Source organism: Falco cherrug, chromosome 14, assembly GCF_023634085.1.
Source record: "Falco cherrug isolate bFalChe1 chromosome 14, bFalChe1.pri, whole genome shotgun sequence".
Classification (NCBI taxonomy): domain Eukaryota; kingdom Metazoa; phylum Chordata; class Aves; order Falconiformes; family Falconidae; genus Falco; species Falco cherrug.
This window is the reverse complement of record NC_073710.1, coordinates 12,947,539-12,972,414: the sequence shown is the minus strand read 5'-3', so window position 1 is coordinate 12,972,414 and position 24,876 is coordinate 12,947,539. Positions and strand designations below refer to the sequence as shown.

The window sequence follows — 24,876 nt, the reverse complement described above, 5'->3', positions numbered from 1 at the left end:
CAGAATAATGCATCATTTACACCAGACTGCACCAAATGAGAACTCTCCATGAAGAGCACTAACCCAGAGGAAATTAATTCTGACATTTTAAAAAATTTGTAAAATACTCATTTTTATCCTTAATGGGTTTTGCTATTTTGACAGCAGTAAACATAAATGCGACAGATGACTTAATTTCTCATTCAACAGCTAAGCAAGCCAAAGAAAACAAAGATGTTTTTTCAAAACAGAAAAAAAAATATTTTTTTTAAAAAAAACAAGATTACCCTGTGAAGGCCTTAGAACTACACTCTTCAGAGCCAACGCTGGCATAAGACAGTTTCTCATACTGTCACTGCATAAAATTTTCTGCCAACTGCTTCAGGTGTCAGTTGCTTGCACATAAGGTTTCATCAGTGCAACAACCCGGGGGGGGGGGGGCGGGGAAAGAAGCCTGCAAAGACGAAATAAATTTTCAGGCAACACAAAATACAGCCACTGCTCTGTGTCTTCTAAGAGACATACCTGACTCCTCGTGTCTCCTCCCCGTGCCAGTGCTTCCCTGGGACTGTTTCCAGGCTAGTAAGCCTGGTGGGACTCGCTGTGCTCAGTGCTGTGCCTCAGCTTTGAGGCTGCTCTAGGCTGAAAAACTCTGCATTCGGAGTCACACAATACATTATACCAGAACTCCAGTGGATGTTTAAAAAGAAAATAAAAATCAATGTTCAAAATCTATCAGAAGATTTCCTCCTACACACAAAACATAAATAGTCTGTTCTACTGGCTGATGATGCAATGATTCACATCTGTAACTACTCAGATTTCTCTCATCATACAAATTCTTATCCAAGAGACACTGTCACATTCCAGTATTCCCAGCCATTTGCCATCACTTCTCCCCCTCCCCAAGTTATCTCAGTTAACAGCCATGAAAAAAAAAGGTACTACAGCATTATGGCAGATCCACTCTGCAGTGACAGTCACTGTCAGAAAGCCTGGCAAACCACACGCAGATTCACCAGAACACCAAAGCTACTACCTAACTTCTGTAAACTTTCCTACCCCATCCCTACTTTGAGGGCCATGTCACACACGTGTTTGGCTGCAAGATCTTACCCTCTCCCCATAGATCACACAAGATTCAAATAATGAATTAAAAATGGATAATTTAGCCAAACAAAATTAGAGCAAGCATTCAGTTAACTCTGAAAACAAACATTTCAAAGCAGCAGCCCATCAGTTAAGGAGGAATCTGTGCTGTGCCCTTCATTCCCCTACACCACTTGCCAGTCTCCTTGCAGAATAGGTTCCCTCTGAGCTGTGAAGCATAGCATAAAGGAAATGGAAATTTCCACTGACAGGTTCCCCAGCTTTGGCATTTTTGCATAATATTCATAGTGCTGCACAACACAACAAGTGACTGTTCTTTCATCTTACTGTAACAGACCTGCCTCTTTCCAGCACACCCAAGCAAGGATTTTTCCTGACTTACCATCTCTACATTTCTTTCATGTTTACCTCAGGAAAACATGAGAACAGTTGGCAAGTCTCTGGGATCCAAACAAAACTCTTCTCCCCAAACAGCTAAAAATATATATATTTAAAACAATTTTTTAAATCTGCATATCTGTTCAGTGCCAGTATATACTGATCCACATTTTCATTCCAAGCAGGGACCGTGGACATATCCACAACACATTAGAAAGAAGTCTAATTTTAATAAAGTATTAAAGGAAACAATCCTGTGTTGGATAATAGCAGCTGATGGCCTGATACTTTCTGATATGTAAGATCATTTGAAAGCAAGTGGTTTCAAATGGTACCTAAGAAGTTTGTTCAAGTAGCTGTTCTTAAAGGAAGCCTTCTTCCTAAATTTAAGACTACTAAATTCTTTCAAGCACCATAGCAGCTGCTTTTTCTCACACAGCTTCTAAAAGCCAAGTCTGAGACTCTTCACAAGGGAAACATCCATTATAAAGTCCTTTTTGTAAAGCATGTACATTAATGAAGTTATATACAAGCAGCAGTGACTTCCTCCTGAAACATTCAGGAGTGGGAAGTCTTGTGCAGAAAGCAGCTCCTATGGTAATTGTAATATACACAAGCTGCAAAATGATCAAAATAACCACCAAAACACAGAAAAGTACTAAATATTGAAAGAGGTAAACAATGGTGGAGTATACATCTACACTGTAAAGAATAGAACGCCAAAATAAGCCCCCAAAAAATTTAGCCACAACTCCACATTCTTAGATTTCCTAACTTTGCCAAAGTAATCTCCCATAGGTGTTTTAGCAGCAGCTTTTGATCTCCCACTCTGTATGTGCAACAGCAAACAGCGATCTGAATAACAAAGATACTCTCACACTCCTCTCAGAGTAACTGTTCGATCAGACTAACAATTATTAAAATCAGTAAGCAATACCAGGAAGAAGGATGGGAGACATGGTCTCATCAGTTAACAGAAGTCAGAAGCTTCCAGTTCTCGCTTCTTTAGACATCTTCGGTATAATGATGGAAGAAGCATTTAATCTTCAGTACATAACTAAAAGAATGAGATTTGCGAGATCATGACAATTTACTTCTACCACTATTGATCTGGCAATATGCAGCAATGTAAACTAAACCAAAAGCATTTGCATTGTACTCCACTTGCCCTTCAGGTTGAACTCCGACCATGTCATGCTGCTCCATGCCATTTAGGTAGGGGATTCAGAGTATGACCTTTGCCCTAAAAATCAAAATTCTTAAAAAACACCCACACAAACAAAAAAACCCCAACAAACAAAAAAACCCACACCACAACTGGCTGGGTTTTTAAACCCTCTTTTCTCTGAAGATCTCTAATGGAGTGCTGTGCCGAGACAAGGAATGCTGCACTCAAAGCGGTAATTCTTGGCACTCAAAATACTGTAAGAAGTCAGAGTGGCTGAAAGGACCTACCAGTTACACACTGATACCTGCTGCATTATCTGGGGGGAAAGGCAGAGCACTGCATTTAGGCTGCTGTGCTTCTGCATGTTCAACACATTGTCAAAGCGTTCTGGGAGGCAGTATAAGTGTGCCACAGGGCTCAACGACAGAACCAAAGGTGCAGACATACAGAACCAAGCGTATGTGAAGTCATTACACAGGCACCATGCATACCACTATGGCCGCTTGATAAAACATCTCAGTCAAACTTACTTTGAACCCAAGCTGGACCTAGTATTCAGTGTGAAACCACTCGCACGACACCAGCAAAACCATCATGCATTTTATATGACACTGATGCACCTATACACACTTGTTATCATGCTCTGGTACATCCTACTAGTACATACAGAACTGTGTGGTATAAAAAGATGCTCTTCAATTGCTGTTATGAGCTGCCACGTTGTTATGATGCTCGTTAAACTGCCAAGCTGGCCACAGAAACAGAGACTACCTTCTCTCTGCAGCTGCTGCTTTTCAGCTTGCCACAAAGATAAGTGGTGACAACACTGGCAAGATGTAGACAAAAGGAGCAAAGGCAAGACAACCCAGTAATATTCCAGTGGTTCCACTGGTTTTGTTTGGCTACTGGATCTTCCCCACCTAGTTATCACTCATAGTTCTCAGTCCATCGAATCTGTCTACCAAGTACTCTTAGGAAGAGCTCCTCAACAAGGTACAAAGGATCATCTAATTCCACATTCCATCTAATTTCAGGTAAGTCACTCAGGCTTACAAATGCACATATGGCAAACTGCACATATTAATAAACTGCAACAATTTAAAAAAAAAAAAAAAAATCACACAGAAGCCTAAACACCTCTGGGACTGGTCTCCAACAGTACTTACAAAATGACGACTATAAAATAAAACAGAACATAGGCACATATGCATCTGTCCCGTCTGAAGAAGTTGATATAAATACTGTCCTTGAAGCTGACAGATCTTTTGCTTAGAGTGACTTAACATGTTGGTTTTGTGACTTGTGTTTATGCAACCCAATCTGAAAGTTTAACTCAAAATACAGCATGGAAATAGAGACTTTTACAAAAGGAATGTGCACTGCCAGCAGTTCTCCTCCTAAAACTCCTCGTATTTTGAGAACACATTAAGCATTGTCAGTCAATGTTTCATAGTTATGTGTAATCAATTCAAAACATCCAATTTTCACAGAAAGCATTAGTTTTTTTACACTACTACCCCATGATTGCATTAATCTCTGTAAGAAAAATATATGTAGCACAGCTGTCCTAATTAAAAAAAAAAACAAAAACAGCCAAAAAAAACAGCGTAAGAGAGAACAACAGGCTACTGTAAATACAGCATCTGTCAAAGTTAAGTAACAACATGCTGCATTTTTATCCACTTCATTCACAAACAGTAATTGCTGGCATTAGCAGGAAATTCTTCCTTTCAAAGAGAATCTACCAGAAGACAATTTTTAGTTCTATGTAGTTTAATCTTGCTACGTTTCAAAGCTCATTCTGCTGATAAATATATATATATCTAAACAAATCTAAGTAAAAGGCATACTTTACTCAGCACAAAGAACACTCATACGCAACCTTAAACAACAGCAGAAAATAAAAGTTCCAAGACCAAACTTAAAAAACAGATTTGCAGCTATTTTTAACAGAGGGAGGATTTGTACAAACTTACAGTAAGATTCCAGTTGATCTGCGGTATCCTTGTGTGAAGATTTAGACTGAACATAAGCAACAGAACTCCAGTAACCACCAATGCACTACAGCTCACAAACTCAAAGAAATAAAGGCCTTCGCAAGGGGAGCATTCCATGATGGTCTCTATGCAGATGAATGCGATCAGTGCCAAAACCTAGGAAGAAAAACAAGTGGAAAAAAAATAAATAGATTTCCACATTTTGAAAGTAGCCACAAGTATTCCTGAAATTTCCATTGGGAACATGATCAGTTTACACTCAGGAATGTGTGATTTTAGTTTGTAACAGGGCACTGTAAAGAGCAAAAACAAAAGCAAATTAATGCAAGACTTTCTGGATATCTTCTGTTCAACAAAATGCACTTCAGCAAAATTACAAAAAGTCTAACATCAACATGACTGAGACACCCAAGACCATGCAACCCCTTCAGGCCACTGGCTTAATATGCAAGTGGCACCTCAAACATGCTATTTCATTTTTCATTCACGATATGGTATTCCAAAACCTAAAGATGGAACTCATTTGTCTGTTAGGCCAACCTCAGACTCAATTACACAGTATTAATACACTGTGACTGTGAAAGACATTTTAATAAAGCCATTATTTAAATTTCATTACAAAGTTGAGATCTAAATCAATCAAAATAGATTCAGGACCTCTACCAGCCTCCAAAAATGTCCGCCTTTCTCATGTTTTTTATCATCAATACACTTTATTTCATATAAAAACATATTTTATCATTCCCTTGCAAGAATAAAATGAACAGCTAATAGATGAAGGAAAAACTCCTGGTGTCACAATCACACCCGACTGGGCTAACTGTTAGTCACACTAAATTCAGAAGGTATCTTGATAGAGTTAATACAAATGCAGACTTTTGCAAGACAAGAGTTAAATTTACTATTTAGCATAAAACAGTGAAATTCACTATACTTAAAAATCTGACCAAAGGACAAACCCACTGATTAGCTACCACAAAGTACACAACTTACATAGGTCAGTATGTTTCAAACTGATTCCTCTTTACATGTAACTGGTAAAAGAAAAACAGCTGCATGGACAGTTTTGTTTATCATTGGGAGATTTTTTGTGTATTGGGTTTTTTGTGGGTTTTTTTCTTTTTACATTTTCCATGGCAAGCAAGTAAGGCCCTAAGAATGTTGTGCTTTGGTTTCCAGTTCAACAACCTCCCCACCCACCCACTTACATTTTTCAGAAAGAACACTTTTTTGCTCTGCCGCAAAAATCTACTGAGACTGAAGTCAGTCACTTAAATTTGGCAATTAAGAACTCAAGAAGATAGCCGCCTCGGAGCTAAATATTCATAATTCGAAGGCTTTGCACAAATAACACAGATTTAAACGATTGACAGAAGCCACAATACAATTCAATTTCTGCTAAATCCTTCTTTGCCAATTTCAATAATGTTTTGCAAATATACTTTCTTTCAGCACTTTTTATGCTTCATCCGTTAATTTGTCCTTGCCTCCTATAACAAAGCTAGCAAAATGAAGCAAAAGGATTTTGAAAAATGTTACCATTTTTGTCACTAACATCAGCAGTGATTCTAAGTAAAGGAAAATACCCTGCATGCTTTGTTTGCCACATACTTCAGAATACAGTAGCTAATTTAAGTTTAAAAAAGGATTAAAATATAGCAAAACAAGTTAATAAAAACCCCTCACACTTGGGTAGAAAGTCTCTCACACTTCACTTCGCACGCTCTCTTTAAGAAAGTGCATGCCGTACTAATTTTTGCCAGCTAATAGAGCAAGCCAATTCACAGCAAACATTCTGAATGGATACCCTGTAACTGAACACTTAACTTCAGATTTCATCTTTGACATTTAATTACTTTGTACAAAAAAATAAGAAGAAATATGCAGTGAAATGGAACATTCAGTAAACCAGAATCAAACTGTGATTTCAGCAAGGACACACAAAAAAACCTATCCAGAAATCAGCTTCATTTTACAGTATTAGCATGTAAGGAAGTCCACTTTTTCTGTGAACACGAGCCTCATAACTGAAGGTTACATTGAACACAATTCACCAAAAAAAAGAAAAAAGAAAACCTCTAAAAAAAACAATAGCTGTTTCAAGCAGGATCAGTATCAGGTATTAATGGTACATGTTAGTTGCCAAAATTATATTTTAGATGTTCCAATATAACAAAGTCTCCACTGTTCTTGCCACTATTTTTGATATATTATGACATTTTGAAATTTTTATTCTCTTAAAAGAAATGGTTCCACAATATTCTCCAGGAACAGTGTAGTACAAGCCCAAGCACTATTAGGTTCACTTTCAAAAAACATGAACAAATCTGAATTGTGCCACCAACATTAGGCTGAAGGAGCCAGAAGTTCTGGCACAACCAATCACTACTATGCTGGGCAACTGCTACTTGGCATAAGGAGGAAGTCTCTGTTGTTTTGCTGATAAAAATCTTACACTGGCTCTTCTCCATATCAGACAGTATTGCTTCAATGATAACATACCCATCTTAGTAGTCAAAGCTCAAAAATGATGGAAAGAGTTTCCTGCATACAGCATTAGAAATAAATTATGTACCGAAGAGGCACTTGGAGGAATGAACTCCCAAGATCAAAATTAATAATTAATACATTTCAGAGCAATTCTACCTTAAGATTTCATTTTATCCCTAAGAAACTATAAAATATATTTACCTGTGACACCCCCAAGAAATAAAAGTGTTTGTTGTGTACACTTAGGTTTGACTTAACCCAAACCATTCAAATGCAAGTGAAGATGTGCCATCAGTTTAAGTAAGAGGCAGCAGCATTAGTGTACAGAGTTGGGGTAGCCCAAGTCTGTTGGTACATTTATCAGAAAGGTTGGAAGAAAACCCCAACTGCTTCAGTTTATGATGGAGACTCTGGCCACAAAGCAGAGGCTGTGTTTTGAAAGCATGCACAACAACTGACGGTTAGCAGGAGTATCATCATCCCGGAGTAGATCGGACATCTAAACACTTGTTTCTTGGGGGGTACAGGGAAAGGAGAACATTCTCATGCATACAATTTACTAGTAACCCTTACATACTTCAAGTAAGATTCCAACTAACCGCGTTACTATTTTTCTTGCAATAAAAAAATATTTCACCATTCCTGAAGATTATTCATCCTGCCAGTGCTACAGATACCACCTTCTCATTGACTGCCCTTTATTTGTCTCACAATGACTGCTGTAAGAAATGAAATCCAAATAACCACATCTGAAAAACCTATCCTCCCACAGAAACTTCTCTTTTCGTAAACACACAAAAAAAAAATCTCAGTCTTTAATATGACATATTTTCTCTTTGAAACATCAGGGTAATCTTGTCCTCCTACACACAAACTTGCCAGACGCATCCATCCAATTAACTACAAATAACATGAATCTTCTATAAAAACACACTAGCACTGCTTTCAGTGGCCATTCCACTCAGAGATTAATCTAATTTTGTTTCTAATGAAAAAAGCAAACTACTCTGAACACATGAAATGAAAGTGAAAGACCTTATGGACTCAAACCCATGACTTAACCAGCTACATTACTTGAAAGTGTGTAAATGCTGCAACGTGAGCCAAAGCAGCTTGCTTGGTCATCCACTGATCAAGTTCGTTTTTAAAAAATTTAATGTGTTAACGTTGTAAGAAAAATGCTTCACTTTCTCTGCACATCTAAATTTATGCAATAAATGAGACTGGTTGTACAAAGCTGGTAAGGAATACAGTTTTGCTACCCCGAATGCTGCTGGATTGACATGGCCATAAAGGCACCTGCCCCTAAGCACGCCCCCAGCATCCCACTGCGAACAGACCAAGCCAGTCACCACCTCAGCGCCCCAGCTTATCTTCCAAGGGACTGCAGCGCAGGTTTAGCACTCACCATTTTCCCCTGTTCCCTCACCGAGCTCTGTAACTGTAATGAAAACATCTTTCTAACCTACGTTGTCTCCACTGCCTGTTGACCGCCCATCACTGCTTAGTGAATCGGCTGATGATCTACACGCAGCTCACAGCTTGCCAAGGCTCACAGACCTGAAAAGTAATTTCTCCAGAGCTTCCTACGCTCTTTCCACTGCCACACCACTCACCTAAGATAAAATTGATGCCTTGCCTTACCATGCTGGCTAGACACACTCTCTTGGGAAGAGGAAGGACAAAGACCCTCCAGCTCTCCTGGGAAGCAGCCATGCTGCATCCAGACACCCCACAAGAGTGCCGAGCCTTGCGCTGCCCCAGATGACTGAGAAAAGCCCTCCCTCCCCAGCTGCTAAAGTTTTGCTCTTGCTTTGTCACACAAGTCACCAACGCTACTTCGGAAAACCAGGAGACAAGATCCATCTAGGCCTGCATCTGCCTCCCATAACTGCAGTCACAGGACTAGCAAAAGAAAAGAAAAAAAAACACCACACAAAAAAAAAAACCACCCAACAAAAACTCCAAACCAAAAAAACCCCAGCATCGTATCAGAGCATAGATCTCAGGCAAAAAAATTTGTCCATTTGTCCACCACAGGAGGTGACCCTCACTTTCAAGTCACACCTCATAGTTTAGGGTGATGAGTTTTGACAAGTTTCTCCACAAGCAGCAGTTTCAAGGTTGGTTTACTGAGGAAAAAAAAGAGAAGCTGAACGCGGTGAAGATCTCCTCTTACATGAATTACTGCTCTCTCCCACAAATAACACAGCTACAGCTTTCCTGGGCAGAGTCAATAGAGAAAGTTTCCTCTGATGGATGAACCAAACATTTTCATCTGGTTTTCTCTGTACTGAGTACTTTGCAGAGTTTTCTATTCCACCCTAACTCCTCCAATGCCTTCAGACTTGTGTAACTCTCCTATTACTGTTGTTTGTTGTTTGGTTGGGGTTTTTTAACAGTTGCTTTTGGTTTCTACTTCCATTCTTGAAGTACATACAGGGGACGTTGCGTTGGTACGCAATTTTGTCACAACGGCAACATCTGCTTATCCTACTGGATGCTCCGGTCCACGCAGAGGCATCCCAGGCTGCCTGCAATACCACCTTTTTCTTGAACAAAGGAGATCCAAGAGTCTGGTCAGCAAAGCAGGATCAACAAGAACAAGCTTCAGGGTGAGCTGAGAAGAGGTCTGGGTCTGCCCAGACCTGCAGCCCAACGTGTGCGATACAGCCCTGCATCCTTCACCTCCCACCACCACATGATGCAGAAGAAGAAAAAAAACATCCAAGTAGAGGAATTAAGTACAAGGTATTTCCCAATAGTGGTTTTGTTGTGCTTTTTGGCTTGAATAAAGTGGCAAATTGTTAACCAGTTTTCTTGTTTGGGATATTTAGGACAGCTAAGATAACTCATGTACAGCGTGAAGCTATCGCACTTCATTAAACAGCACCCAACCCCCACATAAAGGCTCTATTCAGTGAAGCAGCCCCTCACTGGAAAGGGATGAAGCGACCACAATTTAGGGCCATTTAATTCCTGAAAGACAGCCTCTATACTGGGATCCAATGTCCTTTAATTTAGCCACATTAGCCTCCTACCATTACTGTATTCATCTCAACTTTCCTGTAAATTCCCCTGGAGAAGGGCCCTTAATGAAGAAATCATCTGCCTTAAGGCTATGTAAATGGCTTATATTTACATCACTTTCTTGGCAACACAGTCAAGTCAGACATAAAACACTGTATTCCCCCAAAATGGAGAAAATGTGCTACGACAGGCACCAATGCTGAAAGAGAGCTGAAAGGAGGTTGCTAATGGTGTATTTTTCCTGTCAGAACACTTTGTGTTTTATTTTTTGAAGAAAATAATCAAACATCTTTGCACTAAAAAAAAAAAAGACAGCTCTGCAATGAAAACAAAGTAAAAAATGAGTTTTCCTGTTTATCTAAAACTTTACCACAGAAAGTCTTATTGTGTGGTTAAATGACATAATTACACACGATTTCCAAAAACCCACAAAATGGTCAGCATTTTTTCTGCCTGAAAAATACCCACAGAATTTTAGTAAGAATGTCACACTACCAAGACATTTTTACATCCAGACTGTTTAAATTAATGGTACAGCAGAATACATACGCACAAAATCGAGAAGAAATAAATTGCTTTTACACCACTTAAAGTATCTGAAGACATTAAACTTTCTTGAATTAAAATCTAGATTTATTGTTCTCATTTACTTGGCCCTGCAGTCCCAACTTAATGTATGAAACCAAGTGGGTTCTCATTCCTTGCAAAGCACATGCATTTCCCACATCTAAAACAGCTGGCACAGATATGAGTATTTGGGATCATATGGCTTAAACACGGTCCTGCTTCTCCAGCAGGAAACCATCTTTTACCCTAAGCAGAAGAATGACTGATTTCCCGCCTGTTCCTAGTCTGCATCCTTGAGACTAGAAGAAATCTGTTATTAACTGTGGTAACTGGACTGCAAGGAGCCTTCAATCATGCATGAGTATTGAACTTTTCTTACAAGATAGAAAAGTTAGAAAAACTAGTGGAAAGCTTAAGCACCACCAGTGATTCAGCACCCTGGATAAACTAAATTATGCTCTAATGGCACAAAATACAACACTGAACAAATCCAGAGGAACTCAGCCAGACCTCCAAATTCAACTCTGATTTGGTTTTGGTGGTGGTGATAGAAGTAACAGCAGAATATTTATATTTCAGATCTTCATTGCATCTCTAGGGTTTTTACCTGTAGCTGTACTCCTTAACTTTTCATTATTTCTTCGTTCAGTTTTGGATATAACGTGGCAAGACTTCAGTGCATTAAATATTGTGGAATCTTTATTAAATCGGCTGATCTTTTGCAACCTCCAGCAGTTTTCTATAATCCTTGAAAGATTCAGCTACTGCTAACTTCCCTTTCTCAACTTAGGCAAAAGACCAATTGTAAGTACAGAAGATATTTCTGAGGCCAGAAACATTTTAATGGCATATTATGAGAAAGGGTCATATTTAAGAACGAGGGTAATCAACACTCAAAATTAACAACAGAATGGAAGTTGTTCCAAAACACTAAAGTACATCAAAACTAACACTTTAAAAAAAAATAATTAACTGAACTAAAGTGAATAGAAGGGATTCTCAACTGGCTAAAATAGAAATGCATCAATTTTAAAAGTGAACTTAATCATAGTGTCTAGACCAGAAAAAGGCTGCAGACATGAAGCAGCGACTTATTTCCTGCTAACTAGGCACCAGTCCAGCGTTCTGCTTATTGATTTGACACACCTATACAACAAATATTCTTATCTGCAAGGTACATGCAAAACCAAATGCCATCAAACAAATAGTATTCTATAGTACAGAAATACTTCAATTTTTTTGGATTTCTCTTAAAAGAAAACACCAACATTGTTCTTCCAGTTACTGCTAAATAATTCAGGATTTTTTTTTTCACATTACATTTATATTGTCCTCAAAGTAAATTCATTTTAGCATTCAAAGTAATAACTGAACACACAGACAGTTGCAAAGCCCTGGTTTGCACAACTCCTGCAGCTCATTCTGGCAGTGTCAGTGACTAGACCCACGCTGCGGTGCTCTGCACAAGGTGGTCTTGGGCTGCAGCATCAAACACAGCCACCACCTCCTCCCCGCTCTCCCTGGAAGGGCAGGGTTGCTGCCCAGGTGGCCCCTCGCACCAGTGCACCTCTGGCATCAGGGGTGCACCCCACTGGGACTGGAAGGGTCACACCATGACACACACACACACACACACCCCAGGCTCAGCCACAACGCCACTGGTATCTCACCCACTGTTACTCTGGCACCTGTAAGAAGTTGCTTATCCCTACCTGCCATGGCTTTGCAGACCTGACCAAGTTAGTCTTATTTACTTGCACCCAACTGAAACACGACCATCTTCCTAACAGGGGGAAAAAACCAACAACCCAAAGACACAAAAAGCCAATGCAAATAAACAAAAAGTATCACTCTGAGTTAGGTGTACTTCAGGTTTTATCCAGCCAAGAAGATGACCAAAAGAACCACTGAACAGAATCTGAAGCCAAGACACACTGCAAGGAGGTATCTGTTTTAGGCACATTACATCTCCTCACAGAAACCTGAAAGAGATTCAGACTGATTTCTTCCAGCTCAGACAAAACAGGAATGTAACATGCCACCTGTCCCATAAACAGAAGCCCATCAACAGTTTTGTAGCAACCCCATCCTACATGAACATTCATTTGAAAATCATAAGAGAGCCATGCTTTAAACAAAAATGCAAAAAACCCACGCAGAACAACCAGTCCCACCGCTTCCCTTCCACAGGAACCTGTGCCTCCAGTCCCTAAAACTACAATTCATATGCACCATAATACAAAGTATTTTCATAAGCATCAGGTCCTGCAAGATAATGAATAAAATCCCAATGTACCAAGTTATGTATTTCTAACTTTCCCATTTATATACTGTAATAATCACTTAATCCCTATGCAACCCATTGAAACTAACAACTCATAAACGCAAAGACTTATTTTATTCCATACCAACAGTACACTGAATTGTGCCAATGGCTTCAGTGAGTGGACATAAACAGAAAATTATAGGAGGTAGGGTTCCCCCCCACCCCTTTCACCGTATCCTGATGTTTGAGGCTTAATTCTCCCATTCGTTGTCTCATACTCATTTTGACAGACATCGGGCAAGCACAGCTTTTACAGCCATCTCCCTGTAACTGCCAAGCGTCACAGGCTACCCTCTCTAACAATACTGCCTGCTGCAAGACACGGCAGGTTCCTCAGAGGCAGCTGCAACTCACAAAGGTCACAGTAAAATTCTCCCAAGTCACTTCAGCAAGCCTCAGCATCCCCATGCCTATGCCAAAGGAGCAGAGGGGGACACACCACAAAGCAAAGCAAACTCTTGCAGACTAAGCCACTGCAGTATGTCCCACATCGGACTTCAGAACAGCGCTCTGGAGTTATGAAAACCATAATTAAATCATGCGCATAACAGAAGTGGAAATTCTTAAACAGTACAACTACTCAACCAAGTTTCTTCAAGTCCCATTTTACCACAATTTGACTAACATTTGCATATCATGTTCTTAGATAAGCTAGGTAAAAACAGGTCACGAAACACATCATGCATTTCTTCGGTGCTGCACTAAATATAATTTTGTATACATCTGCACCTTTCCTCAGCCACTGCCAGCTGCACAGAGTGGGGGCAGAAAAAGTATTTTTCTGTTAGTCCCATTTGCTGCTAGCCCTACTTATGTGGACTTTACAGTAGTAACACAGAGTAAAAACTAACTGCAGGAAATAAAATGAGGGGAAAAAAATACAGATTAACAGCTAAGTTCAGGGAAGCGTAGTAAGCCTCACTTTCAGTCCTCACGGCAGGGGAAGATAGAAATTAGCTTCCTTAAAAATCGTTGGTAATTCTTGTTTGTCTTGAAGACTAGTTTAATAATTAGTGTCACTAGAAGTCACTAGTTTTGTGTCAGCATTTATTAAGATTGTTAATAACAGCTGCGCAGGGAATTTAATAGAGCGTGTCCAGGGAACTCAGTACATTGTCCAACTTCCCATACCCAGCCTTTCAGCAAGGGTACAGTATCCTCTCTGGTCCATTTCCTAGTACTTTCTATTAAGTCAAGCCGTAAGAACTCAAAATTTATATCATATCTTTTCTATTTAAATAAAATGGATAAATACAGTTACCCTATTTTTGCCTTCAGGCTGCACACTCATTCTGTATGGTACATACACACACACGCTCCCTGTTGGAACACAGCAAGTTACTGAGACTATGTTTGTATGATTTTTAAAGTAGAAAAAAAAAATTGGCTTCACTTATGAGAATTCTCTACACTGCTCTTAAAAGGAAAGAGAAAAATCAAGACTTTTGACCTGGCTTCATGTTCCCATTCATGTTCACAGGCCAACCTGTGCTGGAAACCTGGCTAGTCAAAACAGTATTAAAACACAGTACTGTAAATCTGTAACAAACAGTAGGATAAATTAATTGGTTTTAAAAAGTAAAGGTGTACTCATAAAATTTGTCAAGTATTTGATCTGTGCAGCCTCTTGTTTAACTAGCCTGTCAGGCTACTTTAAAAAGTGAGAGTTCTATTTTAAGACTATCAGAATCAGTTTGTATCCTTTAAAACCCCATTTAATCCCAACTATGAGTAAGCATCAAACATCCCACAAGTACTAAAACAAGAAAGGAATTTTAATGAGAAAACAATCAAGAACTTAAAGTAGTCCTAAGGAATCCATTAAAGTTTTTTGGGTTTGTTTTTGTTTAAAGGAAATGGTGCAAAAAAGTCCTTGCAATCCCAACCTTCCCAAGATTGCGATCTGAAGGCCCTCTTAGATGCCATGCCTTAAAAGGCAAAAATAGTCTAGACATACTGGTAAAACAGAACATTAAAAAAAGTAGATGTAGGCCAGAACATTAAAGAGCACTGCCAGCTGTACTGCGGAATGCATGAAGCCTTCAAGCCCGCCTTGCTGTTTAGACTTAGAAGCGTTACACAGCAGTGTCTCATCCCAAATAGAAAAGAGCCCACAAACTGTTGTTGCATAACTGCAAATCCACCTACATGTGATTTTATAACTGAAGAACAGATCTGCCCAAAGACTGCAAACAAACTGGGCACACTGCAAACCGAGAACTATAAAATGCCGTTAACAACACAAGAGCCGTAAGCCTGGCAACAATGCCTTCGCCTGCTTGGCCACCGCTCTTACTGTACTGCCACCATGACCTAGACATATTGAACATCCCAGAGACTTAGGACACCAGCCTGTAATTCTGGAAGAGCACTTTTTCCAAAAATACTTTATAAATGTTACTAAGTGATAACATCATAAAAACTCAAAAGATCTCAATGTTAAATAAAAGGTTTCACCTATATTAGATAAAAAATTTCTAAGCATTAAACAACAGTTAGGTTTTTTAAATGATATTACACTCTAAGTGGCGGCATCAGTTCTAACTAGAAAATAATTTCATAAGACAGAAGTTACTGAAGGTTATCAAAGACTTGCAGAACTTAAGTATTTCATAATATTCACAACTGTGCTTGTTGCCTTCTTGCATGAAGATTTCAGTGTAAAATGCACAAAAGAACAGGAAAACACTCATAAAGAAATGCTTGTAGTTGGTTCATAAAATTATTTCGCAACAAACTGCCAGAACCGTCATGAGTAGTGCTGTATCACTGGCAGATTTATAGCATTTGAAAATAACAGCGCTTAGCTTCAGTGAAAGTTACAGCAGAAGTATCACCACAGCCAATGCCAGATCCAAGCACAGGACATATCCCTACATACCCGGCACACGGCTGCTGTAGGAGGGGAACGATCGCAAACAAGGCTGGCTCACTTGCAACCTGGACACTTTGTGACCATACACACAAGCCAAAGAAAATTTAAAGAAGTGCCTCAAACAGATATAATTGAAGTATCAATACTTGACTATCAAGTTACATATTTAAAAACTTCAGACAATGCTGAAGGAACTTGTTTGGTTAAAAATGCATCGTATTCTTCCACAAGCTAAGGCATTACCTATCAGAGCCGTAATTAATTAATGACAACTGTCAGGAACGTGATACTTGAAGAGTTTAGTTTCCAGTTTAATTTGCACAAAGTAAGATTAAAACATCAAAATTTACTCTGTTTACCTGAAACCACATTTCAGGCATTATGCCATTCTAATAACATACTGCAGCATGAGTACAGCTTTCATCCTGGACATCTACCACATAAAACAATGCTTGAGATCCAGCACCATAAAGACTGCATTACTTGAATCATGCTGTTCTGTACCGCTTGGGCTTCTTAGTTTGGGTGAGTGCTATGCCAGCTCTAAGACCTCTTGTCCCATAGTCTAAAAAATATTTTTGACCCATCTTTACTCTACTCATGGTTGTACGTTCTTACACCTATTCTACATCAGGTTGGTGTTACCTAGCTTTTGCTTTCCTCCTTCCATATCCTGAAGAGTTGACAGTTCAAGGCCCAGAGAAACCTGAACATTACTTCCATGCTTTCCATGTTTTGGAAGCAACTGACTACACAAATCACCTAAGAATTAGGTGACTTACTTAAAAAAATAATCAGAATATAATTTTTTAATCCAGCTCTAATTCAGAAGTAGCAACTACTACCACTACACAGTAACAGCAGCTGACCCACTGTTAAAATGTCTATTCATTGTGCATCTAGTCATCTCAATATACAAAATTTCAGTATAGAATTATTTGTTGAGGTCTAGAAGCAAGGCAGGTATTTCTGAAATGCAGTTTTGAGCACAGGATGAGGCCTATCAAAAAGTGTGCAAGTTGATTTGACAAAATGATGCATTAAATTGCATCAGAAATAACAGATTCCTCCTATACTGGTTAGGTTAGAAGAAAAACACCTCCTACATTTCTAGTCCTTCTCCTTGTCATCTTATCTCGAGATGGTAATTTAATCACTGGGGAGGCTCATCAACAAAAGACATTACAAGAAAGATTAAAAGAAAAGAAGGTAGCTTTCCAAATACTAATATCATTAGAACTACATTTCATACTGGAGCATCCGCAATCAGTATAGTGTACCTGTTACTACTACGCTTGTTCATAACAGGAGGGAAAACATTTATTACAGTGTTTATAGAAATTTCTTCTGAAAGCAGAATCTAGAACTATCCACCATCTCAGAGAGAAGTTTACAACAGGAATGTCGAGTTTACCCGCAGCAGGACACCAGCCCACAGGCAGATGGTAGTTAAGCAACACCATGGAAGAGACCAAACCCCATTCACCTTTCAGTGGCAAGACAACAGTCTCTTATTTAGTCGCACACAGACACAACAAAAAGCAAAGCTAAACAGTTATCATTCTTCCTCTAAAGTAAATGTCAGTATAAAAATATCACCACTCAGCAATGCCAATCTACAACTTTTAAAGAGACATCAAAGAATTTCAGAGACACCAAAGAGACATGTTTTACCTAAAGACAGGTTTTCTAGGTGTATTACAAATTTGATCCTTTTCATATGACATAACGGCATCACTTTTCTAAAGACAAATGCCAAAGATCTTAAGTTGTTAAGTATGACAGTGGATACTGGTGAACATGCAGCTACACATATGCCACTGAGAGTCAAAGCTCAACATACAACAGTCTCACATGGGTTTCTTACATAAACAAGTATTTATTGCTTGGAAACTGTAAGAGAATGAAAGATGAAAGATACAGCTAATCACAGAATGACTATAAAATACCAATGCAACCCTATGACATAACAGAAGAGGTATTTCCAGCAGAGGCTTGAGAAATACATGTCATGGTACAGGCGAGTAAGGTACACCTCTAAGGCGACCTGCTGCTCAGGTTGTGCCCACTGAGGAACCAGTGAGCAGTGGTACACAGCCAGGCTGCTGGGCAGTCCCAAGCCCAGCAAGCCCCTCTTAGAAGCAGAGTTCAGAACGTTCCCTCGCCTGACGCAGCAAGACAAGGGCTAGCTGAGTGCAGACAACTGCTGCAAAGCACACAAAGGAGTAAGGAGGAATTAACAACAAGTACATTTGCTAGAATTAAATTCACAGCAGAAACGAGGCAGGTTTCTAGACCTCCAAAGCGCAGAACAAATGAACAAAGTGCAACTATCACTCGGGGAAAAAACCATCAGGTACAGGGCTGCCCGTGGCACTGCAGCTGCCTCAGAAGGCCCAGATGTCTCCTGCAGTGTTCTGCTTCTCACAGAGACCACAGAGTGCTTTACACCAGGACCAATGACCTGACCACCACAGAATGACCTTACCACGCAGAGAACGTCATCTACTGACCTCCACTATGTACCACCTATTTTTCTGTAGCATAATTAACACTCCCATTTACATAAAACCAAACTTCACATTAACTGCTGTGCAAGAAATCTTGATTTATTCACACTGCATCCACTGGCAAACTGGTTAACTCCTATAATTTATAAAATGAGAACTCCCTATAAAGCACCTGGCTCACCACTAACAACCCATAAACAAAGCAGATCAGAGATGATACTGCTGTGCAGCTGCTCAGGGGCACCGCAGAGGCACCCCGGGTGAAAGGAGCGGAGAAGAGCCAGACATGCCCTGGGATGTGACACACCAGACCGGGGCAGGAGGGTGGGGAGCCCATCTCATCCTCCCCTCCAGAAGTGATCAGAAAGATGCTGAGCTGAAGGCAGAAGGCAGCAATAATTAAATGAGATTACTGAATGCCTCATAGTGGTTTTCAACCAGATTGTAATAGTTAGCAATTAGCTTACTCCTTGGAACATAAATGCTATTACTCTAATTTTTTTTTTATAATTAACAATGAGAATTCTCAATGGTCTTATTACCCATGTAGAACATGTATTACAGGCCTTCCGAGGTGTTTTCTTCATCTCAATAGATCTTGATCGCAAAGACTTTTACTGTAGCCCTGGTTTTAACCAGTTTCTGGATCTGGAAATGTATAATGACAGTAAGCCACAAAACAACTTTTTCCAACATTCAGCTACTCTCCACCAATGAAGATGGGCCTTTTTATTCTGAAAATTGTGAACATATGAACAGCTATTCCCACCAGATTTCATTTAGCTCAAAATGTTGCCTCCACTGACGGGCAATAGCATATGCTATAGAGAACAAGACGAGAGCAAGCACGCAGTGATACTTCCCAGTACACTCATCAGCAACTTGTAGCTCTGAGACCTCCCAAGCAGAAGTATTATCTTCTTTAAAAGGAATCTCTCTAATGGATTTTTGTAGCATTTGGAACAGACACATGAAGAAAAGAAAGTCTATGTCTGTCCAGAGCCACAGAGGCCATCACTAACCACCACAAATGCCACCCTCTTTGAAGCTAGCACGTGATACAGGTTTTCTGACACTTGCTACTTCCATCAAAAGGTTGCTCCGTGATCTTACTGCTCCAGTTAAACCATTCCTAACCACCACCACCATCACAAAAACCAGCCAGGCACAATCATTCACATGAATCGTCCCAGCTGTTAAAGGTGACAGACATTACATTAAATCAAGTGCCTGTGAACAACTGGCAGGATCCCAGTGAGAACCAAGGAGGGCTCCCAACAGAACCCTGCCTGGTTTCCTCATAACTCATCTAGTGGCCCGATGAACAGCCCACCCGGCGCTACAGTTCCCAAAGAAACCAAGAAGCAAACAACAGGTAGCCATGACTCACCATGGGAATTTCAGTGGGAAATATATGTCTATGCCCAACTTTAATAACAGTAAGATCCTTGAAGGTGCAGAATTACAACATGAAGGAAAAATAGTAATGCATTTAGAAAAGCTGAAGAGAAAAATACAGTAGGGAAAAAAATAATTAGGCAACCTTATCTAAAGTGAAACTATTTCCAGCAAAGAGATGGTACCTGTGAACTAGCCCATCTCTTTCGGATGACAGCAATGGGCCCCTCCTGATTACTCACACAGTAAACACCTTTCTTCAGCAACCACACTCAGAAAAACGGAGAGACACTCCCTAGGAAATTTAAGGGAATACAGACAAAGTACTGAAATGAAACAAATCATTTGAGGATGCCCATAGGGAAGTTTTTCAGGGATATCTGTATGATTATTACACAATAATCTCCATGGGAAGTATTAAAGCCCCCAAAAGCATGGCAAACATAAAACCATGCCAGAGTAATAAAAATAAACTCCAAAGAGCTTTTCTGCTCCGGTCTCCAAGGACAGCTACCTAATCTTTCCTATCTGTTGTAAGGCAAGGTATTGCTCCATCTAAACGCTGTAAAGTCAGTTGAGATGATTTCCAGCTAGATTTCAACTACCCCAAAGGGAAAGCATTTCTTCAGTTAGTGTACACATGTGTACTGGCCTCTCCCCGACTTCCATTTCAAATTCAGACCCTCACTTTAAAATAAATAATAATAATAAAAAAGCCCCAAACCAAACACGAGCAATCCATGCTACTCTAAGTGCCCCCCCCCCCCCCATTCATTTCTCTTCATGCCATTTCCTTCCCACCTGCCTGATGACACCTCATCAGGTGCCTGGGCCACCCCAGCAGCCCTGGGCACTCTTTTCCTGATACAGTCCAACACTCACCATCTTCCTTCCCTCGAGCTTCTTCACGGCGTACAGCTGCAGCCCCAGTTACAGCAGATGTTTCCTCAGAGATTCAAACAAACACACACACAACTATTTCAACAGAACAGTAAGATACAAGCAGAAGAGCTACTTTCCGAAAAGCTTACCTACCTCACAATAAAACTTTCAAAAAGAGGAAAATCAGTTCAATACTAAGCTGTTCCACATGAGCCCTTTTTATTACTTCCTTGCTATTCTTCATGTTGATATTACTGACCATTAGCAGGCAGGCAGACGTAGGTACTACATAATTGTTCAACTTAACCATGAATATTAGTAAAAAGCCCGAAATAGTAAAATACTGTTTTCTTAATTGCATACCCAATGTAAAATTAACCAAGCACCATAACGCTATTCAACCTCTTCTGGGAGTCAAGAGAAAGCCAGCCAAAATAAGACTCAAAGCAAGCCACACAAAATTACACGTGAATTGTTATTATAACCCGTTATATTGGTGCCCCTTTAATAGGACATATTCTGTTGAAATGTAAGTTAAAACTATTGTCCCCTCTAACAGCACTTAAATTACTCCATATGCCTAAAATGTCATACTGCTTTCTCTCTTGCAACAACTCCTGTAACAGTATTTTGAACTGATGAAGACAAACCTACAACAAAGTAACAGAGCCCTACAATCACCTATTTTCAGTCACATGGGTTTTTTTTCCCCTATTCCTTCTGCTTTTGGCAATCAAGAATGGGCATTTGGAAGAACCATTTAAGCTGATGTCCAACAGTTATCCTTCACACACAGCACTACAAACTAATTTGCACAAAGTCCTTCAACTGAAGATTAGACTCAACAGCAATTGTTTGTCTTGAGCTGATACTGCTGACTGCCAATCATACATGTACTTTAAGACAAATCCTGATGCTAAATGAAGCACAGGCATTGTAATCTTTCCTGCAGCATTCTTTTTACTATATTTACAGACCTTTTATCTTAACCAATACTTTTTTTCTAAGTTTTCTTCTGTGCAAAGGGAGTTCCTCCTTGTTTTTAAGAGCTAGAGTTCTGTATTACAGACTTAGATATTTTAGTTCCTACAGTTTCTGCAAATGTATTAAACATTTTAATTAAAACAGCTATACTTGTCAAATAAGTGAATTAAATACACTGCAGACCGTGTTCTCTTTTCTAAAACTGCTCAGTTTTCCACCAGTTTGCAAAATTCAGTGGTCTGCTCTACCAATCCTTACCATGAATTGTAGAGCTACTTCTGAATACAACTGTGCAGAAACTAAACGTGTCGAGACAGTACATAGGTTTCCACCCTATATTAGCTAATTTAATTTCTTGTTAACTTCTGACCCACTGAATTCATACACTCTGTAGGAACCATGCGCACTAACTCAGATCACTCTTACTAAAAAGGCCCAGCGCATCACTCAGTTACCCTGAAGATACTAATCCACACGTATACAACTTCCTAACAACGCACTGAAGTAGCGATGTCTTTGTTCAACAGACAATAAAACTCCCCTATCTGTAACTCCAGCACAGTGTGGTTTTCCCTCCCATCTTTCTTTACAAGACTCGAAAATTTAAGAGGTGTACTCCATGTATCTTGGGAACTTGTTCCAAGCAGATCAGGATTTGCTTACTCACGATCAGTAATTACTCATTTTAATGACAAGCTTTTAACGTCACCTGCCACAGTTATTAGTGTACTACAGAAAGTATCAGCAGTAGGAACAGAAACAAAAATCCCGAGGGCAGATTATTTCAGCACCACCCCAGGATTTCTACCACATGGACAGTTTTTAACAGCTCCAAGACAGGTAGGTGTTGCACAGCGATGACAGATCCCTTGGCTTCAGTCCTAAAAACACATCATGCAAATACAACTATTCCCCGTTGTTAAGACTACTTGGGTAACACACTCATCGCTACCACTTGCGGGCCACATTCTACTCTACACTGAGGAGAGAAAAAACAAATCACACTTCCAGATTTTCACTGTGTTTGCAAAAAGCGATCACATATTCATCACCGCATTCCTCTATAAACTTGTGTCACTGTTGAACCTAGGATACTTTGAAGGTATTTTACACAAAACCTGTACAAACAAGCTTTGTTTCGTACTAACCAGTAGCGGGTTTAAATGCTGAAGTTCCTACCTACGAAAGATTTAAGTGTTTCTGCCACCACAGCCCTCAAAGAACTCGCCCTTTTTAAGGAAAAACAGTTTGTAGTACCCTGGAAGATACTACTTAAAAGCGTATTTCAGACTTACTGCTGTTTTCATAAAATGCCTATTTTAAAATAATACCCTGGAAAAACACATTTGTTGATTTAAAAAACGGTGGTATCCAAGTGACTTTGAGAGTGGATCAGATGAAAACCAGCACCAGCATCAACACCAGAAAAGATGACAACACATTTCGGCATCGGGACACACCTGGCTGCTGGGGTGCCCCAAGCCTTGCAGGGCTGTCATCAAACCGAAGAGTTCAGCCTTTCGAAGGATGTGGGCAAACACCACTTACATTTTATTTCAGACTGGGGAAAGGCAGGTGTGGCTGGGTTATCTGCCGGGGTTTCTGTTCTGGTAGTCTGCGTGCTGAGGAGAACTTCGGCCTGCTACAGGCAAGCGGCTCGGCACGGGGGACAACCCGCAGCCCCAGCTCCTCACCTGGAGCCCGCGGGGGGGCCGGGGAGGGCCGCAGCCAGGAGCCCCCTGACCGAGGGGGGGGCGGGGGGACCCCGCAGCCAGGAGCCCCCCGCCTGCAGCCCAGGCACCCACGGGTGCGCCCCTCCGGGCCCCTCCCCGACGCCCTTCTCCGTTAAGTCCATCGAAGTGAAAGAACATCCAACACCCGAAGCGCTTACGTACTGGTAAACTGACTTTTTTGTTGTTTTTTTTAACCCACGCAAAACCTGTAGCTGTGCAGTTCTCTCAACACCCCGGCGACCAAAGGGCACGGGCCGGCCGCAGCGCGCACCCCCAGGTCAAACCCCCCACCAAAAGCGGCGGGCGCAGCCGAACGCCCCCCAAGCCCCGCCGTAATGGAGGCCAGGCCCGGGCCGCTTCCCGCGGCGAGGGGGAGCCACCTGACGTGCCTCCCGCCACCGCAAACACAGCGGCGACTCCTCCAGCCACCGGGCACGGCGGGAGGCGGGCGGGCGGCTCGCCCCGCTCCCGGGCCTCAGCGGGCCCCCCCGCCCCGCCCCGCCCCGGGCGGCCGCGACCCCGCGCACCCAGCGGGGCCGGCCGCTCCGACAGCGCGCCCCGCAGCGCCGAGCTCAGCGGCGGCGGCGGGTGACACGGCGCGCCCGGCCCGCCTGAAATGGAGGCCGGCTGGGCCGCCGCCAGGCGCCGCGCCCGCAGGTACGCACCCCGCCGCCGGGCCGGCGGCACGGCCCCGCCGCCTCCCCCCGCTCCCCGCCCGCACCGCCACGGGGGAAGGCGCCCGCCGGGGCGCGGAGGGGGCTCTCCCGAGCGCGGGCAGCCGCGGGCCCGCTGCCCGCCGGCGGTACCTACCACCTCGGCCAGCTTGATCCTGCCGAAGGTGCCCCGCAGGTAGTCCAAGTCGCAGCGGAGGCCGCCCAGCCCGTGGCGCTGGCTGACGGGCTCCGTGGTGGGCTGGTAGGGACTGCTGGAGCCCGAGATCATGGAGGTGCTGGACGCCTCGCCGTCGAAGCCCTCCAGGTCATCGCCGTTCCTCATGGTGCCGGTGCCTGCCGGTGCCGCCGCGCTGCTGAGGGGGTGACCGCGGAGCTCCGGCCCCAGCCGCGCCGCGCTCACCTAGCGGCGCGCCGGCTGCATGGCTGCCCCGGCCCCGCGTCAGGCGGAGCGGCGCGGGCAGAGCGGGGGCAGCATGGTGCCCTGCCCCGGCCCGGCCGCCGCCTCAGCCCCGGTAGCAGGAGGAGGAGGAGGAGAGCGGCGCCGCGCTCAGCGCCCCGCCGCCCGGGGGCGCCCTGGCCCCGCCGAGGGGCGCGCGGAGCCGCCGTGCCCGGGGCCGCCGCGGTGCAGCCCGGCCCGGGCTCCCGCAGGGACGAGACCGCCGGGGCCCCCTCGACCCCCTGGGCGGCGCGGCCAGCCCGCGGCTCAGCTCCCCTCCCCCGGTCCCGGCACGGCAGCTCGGCTCCGAGCGGGGACGCTGCCGCCGCCGCCGCCGCT

General features: G+C 42.2%; 1 protein-coding gene across 2 annotated transcripts in view; it reads right to left on the bottom strand.

Moving 5' to 3' along the window:
* Positions 1-24,876, bottom strand: part of CMTM4 (CKLF like MARVEL transmembrane domain containing 4) — a 39,966-nt gene extending 15,090 nt beyond the window's left edge. For both annotated transcript variants that reach the window (XM_055726428.1, XM_055726430.1), the window contains exons 1-2: positions 24,238-24,876; positions 4,612-4,788 (exon numbers count right to left, since the gene is read on the bottom strand). In XM_055726428.1, coding sequence (XP_055582403.1) covers positions 4,612-4,788; positions 24,238-24,423 — 363 coding nt within the window. In that variant the 5' untranslated portion in view covers positions 24,424-24,876. The remainder of the gene's footprint in view (positions 1-4,611; positions 4,789-24,237) is intronic.